The sequence below is a fragment of the Xenopus tropicalis genome, chromosome 3 (assembly GCF_000004195.4).
Source record: "Xenopus tropicalis strain Nigerian chromosome 3, UCB_Xtro_10.0, whole genome shotgun sequence".
Lineage (NCBI taxonomy): Eukaryota > Metazoa > Chordata > Amphibia > Anura > Pipidae > Xenopus > Xenopus tropicalis.
The window spans coordinates 28,359,719-28,373,836 of record NC_030679.2 but is presented as its reverse complement, the minus strand read 5'-3'; the positions used below and the strand labels follow the sequence as shown (position 1 = coordinate 28,373,836).

The 14,118-nt window shown below is 37.5% G+C and overlaps 1 protein-coding gene across 3 annotated transcripts in view; it reads left to right on the top strand.

The window, feature by feature from the left end:
• arap3 (ArfGAP with RhoGAP domain, ankyrin repeat and PH domain 3) overlaps positions 1 to 14,118 on the top strand; it is an 89,581-nt gene that overhangs the window by 50,813 nt on the left and 24,650 nt on the right. For all 3 annotated transcript variants that reach the window (XM_002933637.3, XM_031898783.1, XM_031898784.1), the window contains 11 exons: positions 1,116 to 1,236; positions 2,921 to 3,108; positions 3,965 to 4,071; positions 4,785 to 4,984; positions 5,856 to 5,941; positions 6,038 to 6,220; positions 8,980 to 9,136; positions 9,927 to 10,061; positions 11,324 to 11,477; positions 12,799 to 12,901; positions 13,226 to 13,424. In XM_002933637.3, the coding sequence (XP_002933683.3) occupies positions 1,116 to 1,236; positions 2,921 to 3,108; positions 3,965 to 4,071; positions 4,785 to 4,984; positions 5,856 to 5,941; positions 6,038 to 6,220; positions 8,980 to 9,136; positions 9,927 to 10,061; positions 11,324 to 11,477; positions 12,799 to 12,901; positions 13,226 to 13,424 (1,633 nt within the window). The remainder of the gene's footprint in view (positions 1 to 1,115; positions 1,237 to 2,920; positions 3,109 to 3,964; positions 4,072 to 4,784; positions 4,985 to 5,855; positions 5,942 to 6,037; positions 6,221 to 8,979; positions 9,137 to 9,926; positions 10,062 to 11,323; positions 11,478 to 12,798; positions 12,902 to 13,225; positions 13,425 to 14,118) is intronic.

The following is a 14,118-nucleotide window of genomic DNA, read 5'->3' as shown; positions in this document are numbered from 1 at the left end:
CATGACAATTTTCTTTTTTGTTTACTTTAACTTTCTATTAGAGTAAATGTTCCAATGGGTTCTTTCTAGTAAAAAGCTGGGGTGATATTTTTGCTCTCATGGCTATTGGTCTTGGGTGGGGTACCTTGACTTCATATCTACATCAGTAAACACAGACTATTTCTTCCTTATTATATTAATATTCACCTGCTTGAAGGTAGCCCTGTTACATATTTCCTGGGGCTGGTGTGGGTGCCCACCAATGACAGCTTTGCCCTGGGCCCACTGGCCCCATTAAGTGTCCCTTTATATTTAAGTATGTCACTGTGTTGCTTGCCTGACCTGAGACATTCAGCATGTAGTTGGACAGAAAAGCTCCATCTGTTTTAGGCCACTATTGGGGGTATGTACAGTTCTCTCCGCACTACAGCACTATGTGATCTGTTGAGAATCTACTGATATACAGGCAGGCAGAACTCCTGGCCCACATGTGTTGCTATAGGAACACAAATCTATTAGTATTAATGGAAAAATACATTAACATTGCCAGCAGTAGTTATGAGCTAAACTGCCCCATTTCGCTTTGTGATGCATTTACCAAAATTTTGCAAAATGCATTGACCTTTATTTCTCAGGCCAAATGCATTAGAGTCAATGGATGTTTTTTCTCACACTTTTTTCTCCAGCAAAACAAAAGACATGCTGAAATTCATATGTTCCTCTGATATAAAGGAATAATAATGACAATACTCCATACCTTTGAACAGTACATTCCCCCTTAATTTTATAATGAGGTTTGCTCTGATTTAATATGAGAGACTCTGTCCTCATAACCTGACATACAATGATTTATAGGTCAGCATCAAAAACAAGCAAATAAATGCATCTATTTAATGTTTTAAAACTTTTATATATATAACTTGGAGTCTATGGGAGATGGCCTTTCCATAATTCAAAGCTTTTTGGCTTCCGGGTAACATAACTGTATTGACCGAAGGGATTTTGATTACTTTTATTGGGTGAAGGATTCTCTCAACCAATGTTTTCCTGGTGTTACCTATGGTTTCTGCACATTTGTTTCCATAAAAATATTAAATATGGTGGCTCAGATGTCCAAATTCTGTTTTGAACTGTAGGAGCTGTACCCAAAAGGAGTCATCCCTCTCTCCTCCATCGAAATGGCTCGCTCAACCAAAGAAAATAAATTTGAAGTTGTCACAAAACACAGGACGTTTGTGTTCAGAGCAGAGAATGAAGGTGATTTAAAATTCCCTTCTTTAACATGTATCATATGAAAAGGGCATTAATATAACAAAAAGGGAGGTTTATGAAAAATAGGCCACCATTAATTTGAACAACCTTTATGTGCTCAGTGGCCTCAAAGTTGACTTGTGATATCATTGTGGTGGACTATACCATTCCTGGTGCTATTTCAAATTACGCCACTCACTGGGTGTGAAAAAACATACGTGGTGTGGATGCTATAATAGCTGATAATATGTATATGCTACAAAAAGACCACAGTAGCGTAAGTGATTGCAAATGAAAAAACAGCTTTAATGTTCTCTCTAGTCATTTTGGTACACTATGACACTTAAGTAAATGAATTTGGTGAACCTTAAATGTGTTGTTCACTTACCTGTACTCATTGCTTCTGTTTGTGGCAAAGCTTTGTGAGCATTCAATAAGCAAATATATATGTCACAGTTGCAACCACAAATTTTCTTTAAATTGGCTTCCCAGAACTCAACATCCTAACTAGTGGCAATATACACTATAGTACCTGTATGTTAACTGCACCCACTTCATGGGGAGAAAATCAGATGTGGCCCATATAGTCTGCTTAGTAGTTCTTAGTAGTAGTGCTTCTGTAACCATAAGACTTAGGACACGCAGTGGCTCATTTATTACCACTGGGTAAATTTGCTGATAGGCAGCAACCAATCAGTAATGGCTTTTTTCAGCCAGCTGCATGTAGAACAATGAATGCAACACTGTGTGTTCTGGCCAGTGTTATAAAATGCAATAGTTGTTGGATGGTGCATGTTTATGGTGTGGTTGGTGTTTCTAAGCCATCCTGTGCTTTGGAAGAAGAGAAATGATGTCTAAATTACATTCTTTGGGGCTTGTTTCCATATACTGTATGTAGTTATGTTTTCCACCATTTTAATGTAGAGTTCATGTCTTGAAGCATAGTTAACCATATGTTTGTGCATCTAGGCCATCCTGTGCTTTGGACACCAGAGGAATTAATTCTAAACTACTTGGGCGTTAATGTAGGATTTGTATATAAAGGTGTTTTAGAATAATAAGAAAATGGTTGCATATTATTGCATTACTTAAAGGAGAACTATACCCCTGAACAGTGTAGGTGTCTATAAAAAATATTGCATAAACCAGTCATATGTAAAACCCTGCTTCATCTAAATAAACTTTTTAGCAGTATGTGCCATTGGGTAATCCTAAACAGTACTAAGGGCTGGCCTCTGGGATCATCCGATTCACGGTGCGCACAAGCAAACCAAGGGCACACATACATGCAAGGTCACATGAGCCAATTAATGGACAAAGTTCTGTCTTTTTCTCCCACACTACTTCCTGTTGCAGTTAGAGTTGCATTATTTCCTGTGAGGTGATCACAAAATGGTGGCTTAAAGGAAAAGATGTAAAAAGGCAATATTTACTGATATATATATATATATTCCAGTTTCATTCATTTCTTTAATGGAAGAAAATAAACTGCGGGTACTATTTGATGAGGCTAAAGTGCTTTGAAACATAGTTATTAGATTAAACCTCTTTATCCTTTTCAAATAAAGTAGCTGGTTCTTTTCTTCTGAAGTCATGAAATCACTAGTTGCTGTGATCTGATAAACCATGTCAACAAAAAGAAAACCCATCATTATGTGTATGTCCTGTTTGCTGTTTCATGTCCATGCAGTACAAAGGAACGAGTGGTGTGCCACGATCCAGAATAGGGTTAAAGAACATCGAATGGTCTTCCCACGTCTGCGCCTTGGCTGCAGCTCATCATGTCAGAGATCCGGCTACCTGGAGCTAAAAGGCTATAAATCCAAGATCTTTGCTGTTCTTACAACAGATGAATTGTGGATTCACAAAAATGAGCAGGTTGAATGGGCTAATTCACATATAACGACACCAAAATGACCATAGAATGGTGTGACTATGGAGATTTTCATTCATCCAGGCCATGGTATATCTAGTACAAATAAATCTAAAGCAACTGGACTTGTTAAGTAATCATTGAAGACGTTTCACTACTCATCCGAGCAGCTTCTTCAGTTCAACTGACTGGTATGGGAAGTTCTCAGCATATGTATACTCTTCCACTAATCCTACATATGCTGAGGACTTCCCATACCAGTCAGTTGAACTGAAGAAGCTGCTCGGATGAGTAGTGAAACGTCTTCAATGATTACTTAACAAGTCCAGTTGCTTTAGATTTATTTGTACTAGACATAGAATGGTGTATTTCAACTTCCTTTTTAGATAGTTAGTAATTACTTACTTTGGGATAATTTTAAAACTGTTAATGAAGCATGAAAATGCCTTGATCATATAATGAAAATAAGGGTATGACTTCTAATCAGGTATTTGGAATCAGATATTTTATTCTTCTTTATTCTATCTTAGCATTTTTTTGTATTTGGTCAAATCCTAAGGGCTTTGTTTATTATCACCTCAAATATTTTTTGAATTTGAGGGGGGGGGGGGGGGTTGTTCACCTACATTTACAAATCTAACAGTTCACATTTTTGTGCATGATTTGGTACTCACCCCAAATCCAAAAATGATGGATTCAGCACACCCTTTTTTTGTAAAATATGTTAGTTTGGAATATTTCAAAAATGTTAAATAAATTAAAGAGTAAATTAAAGAGTGCTATGCTATCATGCTTTTCCTGTTTAGTCTTAGCTATTTTATATTTGTCTGTACAATAATACTTATCCTTCTCCAACTTCAGCTTTTCAAAATGGGGATAGGAATGTTTGTGATTGGAATGCATGGCTGCACCATAAGAGACGTACGGAACAAGAACTTTGAACTTGTCACCATGCAAAAAATCTTCAGGTAGGCCAAGTAAACTGCTAAATGGGCGGTGTCCATATAGGTCTTTTCTTGACCAGGCTTTCCCCATAAATCACGCAGGATACATAGAGGCTTTTGCTATGTCAGAAGAGGTTCCTGATGAGGCTGTAGCTAACTGCTGTTCAGTATGATCACTTGGAACCAGCCATGGAATTATGTATTATGTACTTTGCCACATACAAAGTTAAATAGTTAATATGAGCTGAAAAAATGAAAGCTAATTATGTTTAACCGCTCTAAATGAGCTCATTAATATATTTAACATAAAATGAGAGACACCGCCTAAAGTTACACAGCTTGTTATCGACGAAAATCCCAAATCTTTCTCAATTTAACCAGAGGCATCAATGCAAAGCGATAGTTAAAGCGTACAGTATGAGCTATTAACTGTTTGCTTTACCATTTACCTTCATAAGATGAGAGTAAATCCTCTGATGGGATCTTAAATAATTTCAATTACCTGCCCATAACCCCACAGGCAAAGTACATGGGAAAAGGGAATTGCAGTTGCCAAACAGACTTGATAATCTTTCCTTTAACTGGGGAATATTAACATCATCAATACCTGTGCTCTGTTCTCTACTGATCTTACAGAAATTATGGGAAAAAAAACTAGTTTGACAAGTCCACAAATGTGGATTTGTTAGTGGAAATGTTTAGACCATATGACTTACGGAACAAACAACTTTTCCCAGTTTCACTGCAGAATCTGAGAGGGAGAAGAAAGAGTGGATGGAGGCCCTGCTAGAGTGCATCTCAGAGTCGCTGTCTGACTATGAAGTAGCTGAAAAGATCTGGTCCAATAAATCGAATAAGATATGTGCAGACTGCAGAGCTTCTAACCCAGACTGGGCTTCTATTAACCTGTGTGTTGTGATATGTAAACAGTGTGCAGGTTAGTGCACTTTATAATAGACATACATAAACACCTGCTGCTCCTTTATAACCGCAAATAAATAATTATCTGTCCCAGAATACATCAAGGCTATTTAGAAAAAATAATTATACCTTACACCAGCTACAAAGCACCTGAAAATACCTATGCATGTTAGGTAAACTCACCTTTTAGTTAACTTTTGATGATGATGTAGACATTATTTTTTTGCAAATGTTCTTCATTTTTTGTTTTTTCAGTTATTTAGCTTTTGGTTCCTCAGCTCGTCAGTTTAGCATTTCAGCAGGGATCTGGTTGCTATGGTCTTGTTTACCCTGGCAACAGGCAGTGGTTTGAATAAGAGACTGGGATATGAATAGGAGATGCTTGATTAAAAAGACAAGTAATAAAAAGCAACAATAACAATAAAATTGTGGCCTTGCATAGCAATGTTGTTTTTGGCTGCCGGGGTCAGTGAACCCTATTTAAAAGCTGAAAAGATATAGAAGAGGAGGGCAAATGATTTAAAAACTATAAGAAATAAATAATTACGACCAATTGCAACGTTAAAAGGAATAGAACATTCTATAACATAATAAAAGTTTACTTAAAGGTGAACCACCCCTTTTATATAAATAGCAGAATAGCCTTTAAAGTCGTGATTACACAATTGATATGTTTTACCTGTAGTAATTTACATTAACACTGGGCTAAGTTATTTCCTGTGGGTGGCAAATGCTATTTGTGCCCTCACCTTATGGTGACTAAGAGTAAACCAAATTCAGAAGTTAGCTTGGAGCTATTGTAGCCCATTGCAGGGTTCTGGATCATCCTTCTGGAATAGACCACCATTCATTAAATATCCCTTTAATTTCTGTTATTTATTCCACAGGTGTGCACAGAAGTCTTGGTACCAATATTTCCAAAGTGCAAAGTCTGAAACTAGACACTAGCATCTGGAGCAATGAAATTGTGCAGGTCGGAACAACTCTGGTTTCTAAAGGACTTGTCCCTGTTTGCATAGTGTAATATATGTTGGCATCTATATGTTAATGTCCTTTTTAACATTTGCAGCTTTTCATCATCTTGGGAAATGACAAAGCAAACCGCTTCTGGGCAGCAAAACTTCTACCCTCAGAGATGCTACATACTGATGATCCTGTGGAAAGAAGAAGGAACTTTATCACGCAGAAATACCGGGAAGGCAAATACAGAGGGTTTCACCCTCAGCTAAACACACAGGAGGAGATACTTAAGGTATTATTATACAGTTTAGAGAAAAAAGGTTTCAATAGGTGAAATTTAATAAAGATTCTCACTGTTTCTTGTTGTACCATACTGGGAAAATGTAATAGAAGATGCAAAGCTTTCTATAGGTTTAGTCTCATGTAGCAACCAATCAGTTGTAGCAACCAATTGTTGCTGCCGTGACCCAAGAGTAGGGTTGTTCTAGAAAAAATACATTCTTTTTTTTCTGTTTATAACAGTGGCAAATATTATTACTGTACATCCGAATATAAGCCGAGGTACCTAGTTTTACCCAAGAAAACTGGAAAAAATTATTAACTCGAGTATAAGCCTAAGGTGGAAAATGCAGCAGCTGCTGCTAAGTTTCAATAATCAAAATATGGTCTGGTGGCAACTATACACAACAGCAACATTTGTCCTTGTTTGGGTTCCAACATGGAACTGTGATATGAAATGCCATTGTAGTTTCCTACTCTTGGGCTTATGGGAATTACAGCATTATGCCCACTACTACTACTACGCTTTCGGAAAGTATAGTGATTGAATACTCACTAGGTCGGTGCTTTCTGAGATTCCCATTTGGTGGGCCACGATGTTCTTTTAGAGCAACCCTATTTATATTTGATGTTAACAAGTTAGTACTCAGCCTTAGCCATCCCTAACATGTAGCCATTGTTGTGCAAAACGACAGCTCTAATGAGGTCATATTTGCCTTGCATTTGGTTGCTAACAGTAAACCATAAATATAAAGTAGCTGATTTTTTGGATAAAACTCCCACAGTTCCCAAGCAATCATTAGTCAGTTTGTGAATATGAAGGATGGCTGTGAAGATTGAAGAGTGTTCCAAAGAAGATAATGCAATACCAATGCACTGGGAGTACAGATTGCAGTATTGTTGGTTTTTGGATGTCCCAACAATTACGTGAAAGCTACATCAGAACACCTAAACACTGCCTAGAAGGGGTCATCATTGTCATTTCTTTGTACAAACAAGAGAGAGACCTGTGAGAGAAGCCACTAAGAGGCTAGCAACCACTTTATATGAGCTACCAATTTCTGTAGCTGAGACTGAAGTGAAGTTGCGCCATATCAAGTGCTTGCATACTCACCCTAGCTTCCTACAAAGAACATGTGAATGCAAGTTTAGAGATCTTGAGCATGAGTTGACAACGTGGGAAAATGTTTTGTGGTCTTATGAAACAAAGATTTTTTTTGAGGCCAAAGCAATATGTGTGGTGCATCTGCTTAAAATGGAACATGCAAATACTGCAAGACCGCATGTTTCTGTCTGCTAAAGTGAAACTTGATCAGAATATATCTCAGCAGCTCAACTTTCTGAAACATGTGGCCCAAGGAACATCTGCGTAGCTAAAAGCCAAATAGGGTCATCTCCTGCAATGTCCCCTCTCAAAGCCCAGATTTCAATCCAATACAGGTATGGGACCTGTTATCCTGCTTGTGACCTGGGGTTTTCCAGATAAGGGATCTTTCCATAATCTGGATCTTATGCTAAAAATCATTTAAGTATTGAATAAACCCAATAGGATTGTTCTGCCCCCAATAAGGATTAATTATATCTTAGTTGGGATTGAGTACAAGGTACTGTTTTACTATTACAGAGAAGAAGGAAATTATTTTTAAAAATTAGAATTATTTGCTTATAATGGAGTCTATGGGAGATGGCCTTCCTGTAATTCATAACTTTCTGGATAATGGGTTTTCAGATAAGGGATCCTATACCTGTATAAAATTGATATTAAATACTTCTGCATATATCAATCAATTCTGTAGACTTCCTTAGACTTTTTTCATAACATGACATTAAAAAAATTAATTATTTTGGTGCTTTGAAATAGAGAACTTAAAAATGTCAGTATAGAATTCTGTATTCATTCACAATATAAGGTCTGAATTCTCTTACAGGGTATTCTCTGTCTAATTGTAACTTCTGTATTTTATATATGCAGAATGTTGATTATAGGGCTGATTTTCCAGTAGTGACCAATTGGGTCTTATTTTGGAATGCCAAAATTAATTGTTGATTGGCTGCTCTTTCCAACTTTACTTTCTTTATAATCAACCCCATGTCTCTGAAATGGCAAATCTAGGCAACTTATGTTTTCTTGAATTATCCTTACTGTACCAGAATAGTAAAAGCTAAATATTGATAGGTTGCTCTTGGCTACAGGACCAGGGGAAAATCTTACTTTGGGCATAACCCCTTTATTTTTCTCCAAGCAGTTTTTTTAGAGGGGAGGGTGGTATGTAGAATGAATAAAACAGAAGTCAAAGATTATACAGGTATGGGATCCCTTACCTAGAATCCCATTATCCACAAAGCTGCAAATTACAAGAAGGCCATCTGCCATAGACTTACTTGATTTTAATCAAAAAATTTTAAATTTTCTTTTTCTCTGTAATAATAAAACAGTAGCTTGTACTTGATGGTAACTAAGGTGCATGAATACAAATTGATGGCAAAACAATCTTGTTGGGTTTTTTTAAGGTTTAAATAATTTTTAGCAGACTTGAAGATGAAGATTTAAATCGCATGAAGATTTAAATCACAGAAAGATCCCTGATACAAAAAACCACAGGTCCCAAGCATTCTGGATAACAGGTCTCATACCTATATTCTTGTGTGCGCAAAAAAGCAGTATTTAAATTAGATTTAAAATTCATTTACAATTGTCATTGCCCATATGTCTATAAATGTTCCTATAAGATCTCCTATAGCCCAGCTAAAGGTGTCTAATATGATTTGCAGGTGCTCTGTGCAGCCGTCGCTGGACCCAATTTGCTGAATTCTGTAATGCAGTTATTCTCAGACGCAGAATGTGTCGCTGATGCAGTGGGACAGGACAATGCCATGCTGGTTGTACAGTCCTCCGACACCTGGAGAGCAAGCACCAACAGTATAAATGGTAATAAAGTGTTATAATACACTAGTATATTATACCTCTAAGACACAGCTTTTTGTCTGCACAGCAGCAGACAAAATGCTCCTCTCAGCCTGCCATCACTCCTAATACAAGGGGATCTAAGCTGCCCCATCTGACACACACACCCACACACAGCGGTGTGCACCTTTTGTTTAAATCTGAAAAAAGCACTTTTGAGCTGTTGAAGCTCTCTCTACACAGAGGGTTCAGTATATTCCTGCACTTTTACATGCCCCTTGCATAAATACAGTACTAAAGTTACTGTTTGCTTATAAACAGTACTATGTGAAAATAGATGACATCCATAACTTACTATATATCACACAGCAGAGAAACAAACTTGGCCTTTCTTTTTGCAATAATTTGTGTTTTTCTGACTTCTCTGATATCCTTTGCTGACTCAGTGAGATTGCCTTTGCAGAGGTTATTTTGGAAGAATTTTCCGTCTGAGGCAATAACTTTATGCTTCCCTTTTGATGATATTTTGATGATATTTTTCAGCATTCAGCATATATTGATTGTAGAACTATGTAGAAGAACAGCATTCACAGGATTTGCTGAGTCAGTCTTCCATGAAGGATTCAGTGGTTCAGGCAAATCCCAAATTAGTGGTAGTGGATTTGTGAATCCCTATTTTTGAGAGCTACAATGGGTTCCCCAACCACCTCTAAGTATAATCAAGTCCTTTATGGAATTATTTTTCTTGTTTCCTTGGACAGCAAACTTTTTAATAGAAACCTATTTTTGTCATTATTTCTTCTAATGCGTGAAGCTGATAGTCTAGGTTTCGATGAAGCCAACCAAGCTAGAGTGTACGATGAGATCCTCCAGCCCGTGGTGCACTCTGGGTACCTAAACAAAACAGCTGCATTGACCAAACTTTTCACAGCAAGGAAATCTAAAGATGGTAAGGAAGCTGGTGGTTTTGTCTGAACAGTCAAATTAAATTCTGTTTAGAACAGAAACAGAGAAGTAGACATATAAATAGTACAACCTTGCATCCGATGTAGGTGTTTCCAGTTTAACATAATGTGTTTATTAGTTTTAAAAGAAGTGCATGGAAAAATTGCATAAGACCAAGAAATAAACCCAGAATAGAAATAGAATAGAAATGAGAACTATGACATCTTGTAACCTAATGATGTTAATAGAAAAAGTGGTTGAGTTGGTTAAACATTTTAGCATACATTCAAATTGTGATTCATAGGGGATATTTATTTTTGCATAGTTTTATGGTATCTCTCTGTACTTCTATGAGAAAATTCAGGGTGAGGTCCCTTATGAAAGCTGCCATTTTTTTATGCCTCTGTTTGGCTATTCATATTCTGAAAATAGTCATCCATACCCTTGGACTGAGAGGCTATGCCTTTAATGGCTTCTTGCAATAGTTTTATAACATAATAGCAAGCCTATTGGAGGGTAAAAGTAAGCTTGAAGATAGTTATCCTGGGAGACAGTTGCCCCTTAAGGTGACCACACATGTGGCGATTTTAGATCTTTCGTGCGACCATCGATTGCACGAAAGATCGTTCCCACCCTCCACAGACTTTCAGGGCTGAAACGATAGGATTTCTACCTCCTTCTACCTATTCAGCCCTGAAGGCAGATTTTGCTCAGACGCCTTCAATGACCCCCGATCAAAATCTTTTAACCTGCCCGATTGGCGAGTAGAGCGATATCAGCAGCCTTTTGCAATATCAGTCGCCTTACTGATTCGCCATACACGCACCAAATATCGTACGAAACCCCGGTGTGTGTATGGCCAGCTTAAGGCATGGAATACATTTCTTATTGGGCCAGTAACACCATAACTTAAGTCTGGGGAAATAAAGCAGTAGAAAAATATATATATTTTATATGTTTTATATGTTATATTAGTAAAATAATAAATAATAAAGACTTATTGCATTTTATCTCAGGGGACTCAATTGTAATCGTTGAAAATTAGTTTAGAACCAATTATGCACTCATTATTACTGTTGTCTGTTGTAGAAACAAGCTTCACGTTATTATAGGGGATTATGGGGATCAATTCTTGGGTCCAGGCCCTAAGTTAAGGATCCCTGTTGTAGCAGAACCTTGTGTTTTTAGCTTTTTATACATGGTAGAGTGTGGTACTAAAGTTTACAACAGGTCTTCTTATATCTTTGTTATTTGCATGGAACCTAGAATTCCACAAACACTGGTGCGTTCTGGAAAGATCCCTCACATTCTATGATAGCGACAAGGCCTCTGAACCCCTTGGAAAGATTGACCCGTCAGAAGTGGTGTGTATGGGAGTGACCAGGCAGGACGTGTTGTGCAGCCCATCTCCAGTGGAAAGGTACTGTATGTCTGGGTGTCAGACATAGCCTACTGTGTAGGAGGACCTCCAATAGATAAGGATTAACTCAGTCCATGATTTGGTTTGACATTTTGCCTTTACCCAGAGATTTATCCTTCTCTTGGCTGGTATGGGTTAGATGCACCCACACAATATTTCAATATGAAAGCAATGGCTGGCACACTCATGAGGGAAAAGTATTTTGATACTGGGAGTTTTATTTTAGCAAACCACTAATTGCTCAGTACATGGGCACAGAATCATGGAAGCACCACACATACTATCCTTCATGTGATGGTTACAGTTACAAATTAAACACCAAAGCCCTAATGGGAGTGAATATGTTAATTGTAGCTGTTTATTTTTTAAATGTTGGTTGTTATAACTATTTGTAGAAACCTCTATATACTTTTTAACACTATTAACTTTAATATAATTCACTAGATTTTATAGGTGTCTATAGCAGATTTATAATTTAGTTTTTCTTTAAATATCTGTTGAGTTCCAACTTGGATATTATATGTTATAGAATGACCAGTCCTTAGCAGCTTTTCAATTGCTCTCAATTTTTTTTTCTTATTTTTGAATTATTTGTTTTTGTCTTCTGACTTTTTCCAGCTTTCAAATAGGCATTGCTGACCCCAGCAGCCAAACTACTATTGCTCTTTGAGGCTGCAGTTTCATTGTTATAGTTACTTTTTACCACTAGTATTAGTGTTCTATTCATACCCACTCCTTTTTATTCTAGTTTCTCAACAACTATCTGGTTGCTAGGGTAATTTTGGTCCCTAGCAACCATACAGCTGCTAAAATTCCAAACTGGACAGTTGATGGATATAAATCTAAATAATTAAAAAAAAAAGCCAAATAATGCTGTGTTTCCGCACTCTAAACCAGTTTATCAGGTGGGCGCCGAACTAAAAAATATGTAAATACATATAAACAGGACTAGCACACCATTTCACAGCAATTCTTCTATTTATTCATTCACCGTGCGTTCCAATGTTTAATGTTTTTATGCCTTTAACGACACACATTTGTATATCAACACTTATAGACATAGTTATTTCATTCACTTTCACTACTTAATAAGGGGGCATTGGGTTATGTATGCAGCTCAAGTTCTTTAAATAACTATATCTTTATACAGTTTTCTCTTTTGTGGAAGCAGAATGGCTCTCACAGTGATAGAAAGGTCCCACTAAAATATATATACTGTATAAATATTACCTGTCTGTACATCAGCCCTTCTTATTAAAAGCAAGAAAGCCATAACCATGCCTGCTAATATAATGTTGATCTGCTGTTTCTTTTGCTATAGGTTTCGCTACATGTTTGAGATATACTTAGCTACAGAGAAAGTTCACCAGTTTGGGACTGATGCAGCTGAAACACTTCAGACTTGGACAAGTGCAATTGGAAAGGTATTTAGGAGATGTCAAAAGAGTGTCCCTCTGTCTGCTGCCAACTACATGTTTAACAGCCCCAGTCACTCTGTTAGGTTAAAATTCAGTATAATCTAGTCCTTAGTGGTAGAGAGGTCTAAGACACACTACCCTAAGGGCCTTCATATCGAGGAAGCAGAATCCATCAGGCAAGGGACCCTTCTTTACTTCTGGAATTCAGGGCCCAGGTCAGCTTCCCATTTGCCACCCCTTAAAGATATCCTTAGGCGCAAGGCCTTATGTTAGACATGTCTAGTTTACAATATGGTCCTGCTAACTTTAATTGCCCATCCCTCTCTGTAGTGGTTCACTCCAGTGAGCTGTCACTGTTTGGTGGCTCATGAATTTCAGCGAGTGGGGAGAATGCGTTACAAGGCGATGCTGAACCCAGATCACTGGATGGAAGGCTTTTTCCTGCTGAAAAAATGCCATCTTTTTATCTGTCCTGGAGATCAGAATGCAGCAGAAGACAGTGTCAATCTACGCCAGCTTCAAGAACTCAGTAAGTCAAGTTATTTCATTGAAGATCTGTTGTCCCTAGGCAGTGCTAAGCTGAGAGAGAAAAGGCTAAGGACCATAGGCATTAGTGTTTGATGGTCTGGAGATTATAGGGCTTATTTATGACTCGGTACGTCGTCCCATATACCCTACAAACGATCGAATTAGCCCAATATCACCCACTGCAGGTGGGCATATCAGGAGACAATCCGCTTGTTTGACAATCTCTCTAAATGAATGGATTGCATTGTGTACGTCTACCTTTAGCCATATGAAATGAAGCACATATTATTGTGTCTCTTGTCCAGACCCTTTCCTCCCAGTTGTAGGTTTCTTAGTCACTTGTCTCTGTAACATCAGTATTATGCATAGAAGATTAGGACTTGGGCAGTAATCCTTGACAAGCAAATAGATTTATGCTTCAAACATTATACCTTCAGCTTGACGAAAAGAGCTAATCACTGATTGGTAACTATATATTTTGACCCAGATGCAAATTTACCAGCAAAAATGCTAGTACATGAACTGCCCTTTTGCTGTTTCCTGTCAGAGGATTTGACTTAATAAGGTATTAAAACATATATGTAACAGCCTCACAAATGACTAGACCTTGGAATAGTCTAAGGAGTTGGAGGGTTTGTGATATATCTGCTAATTATATTTTTTAAGCCCCATTTATTGTGCCCTGTGAAAATGAG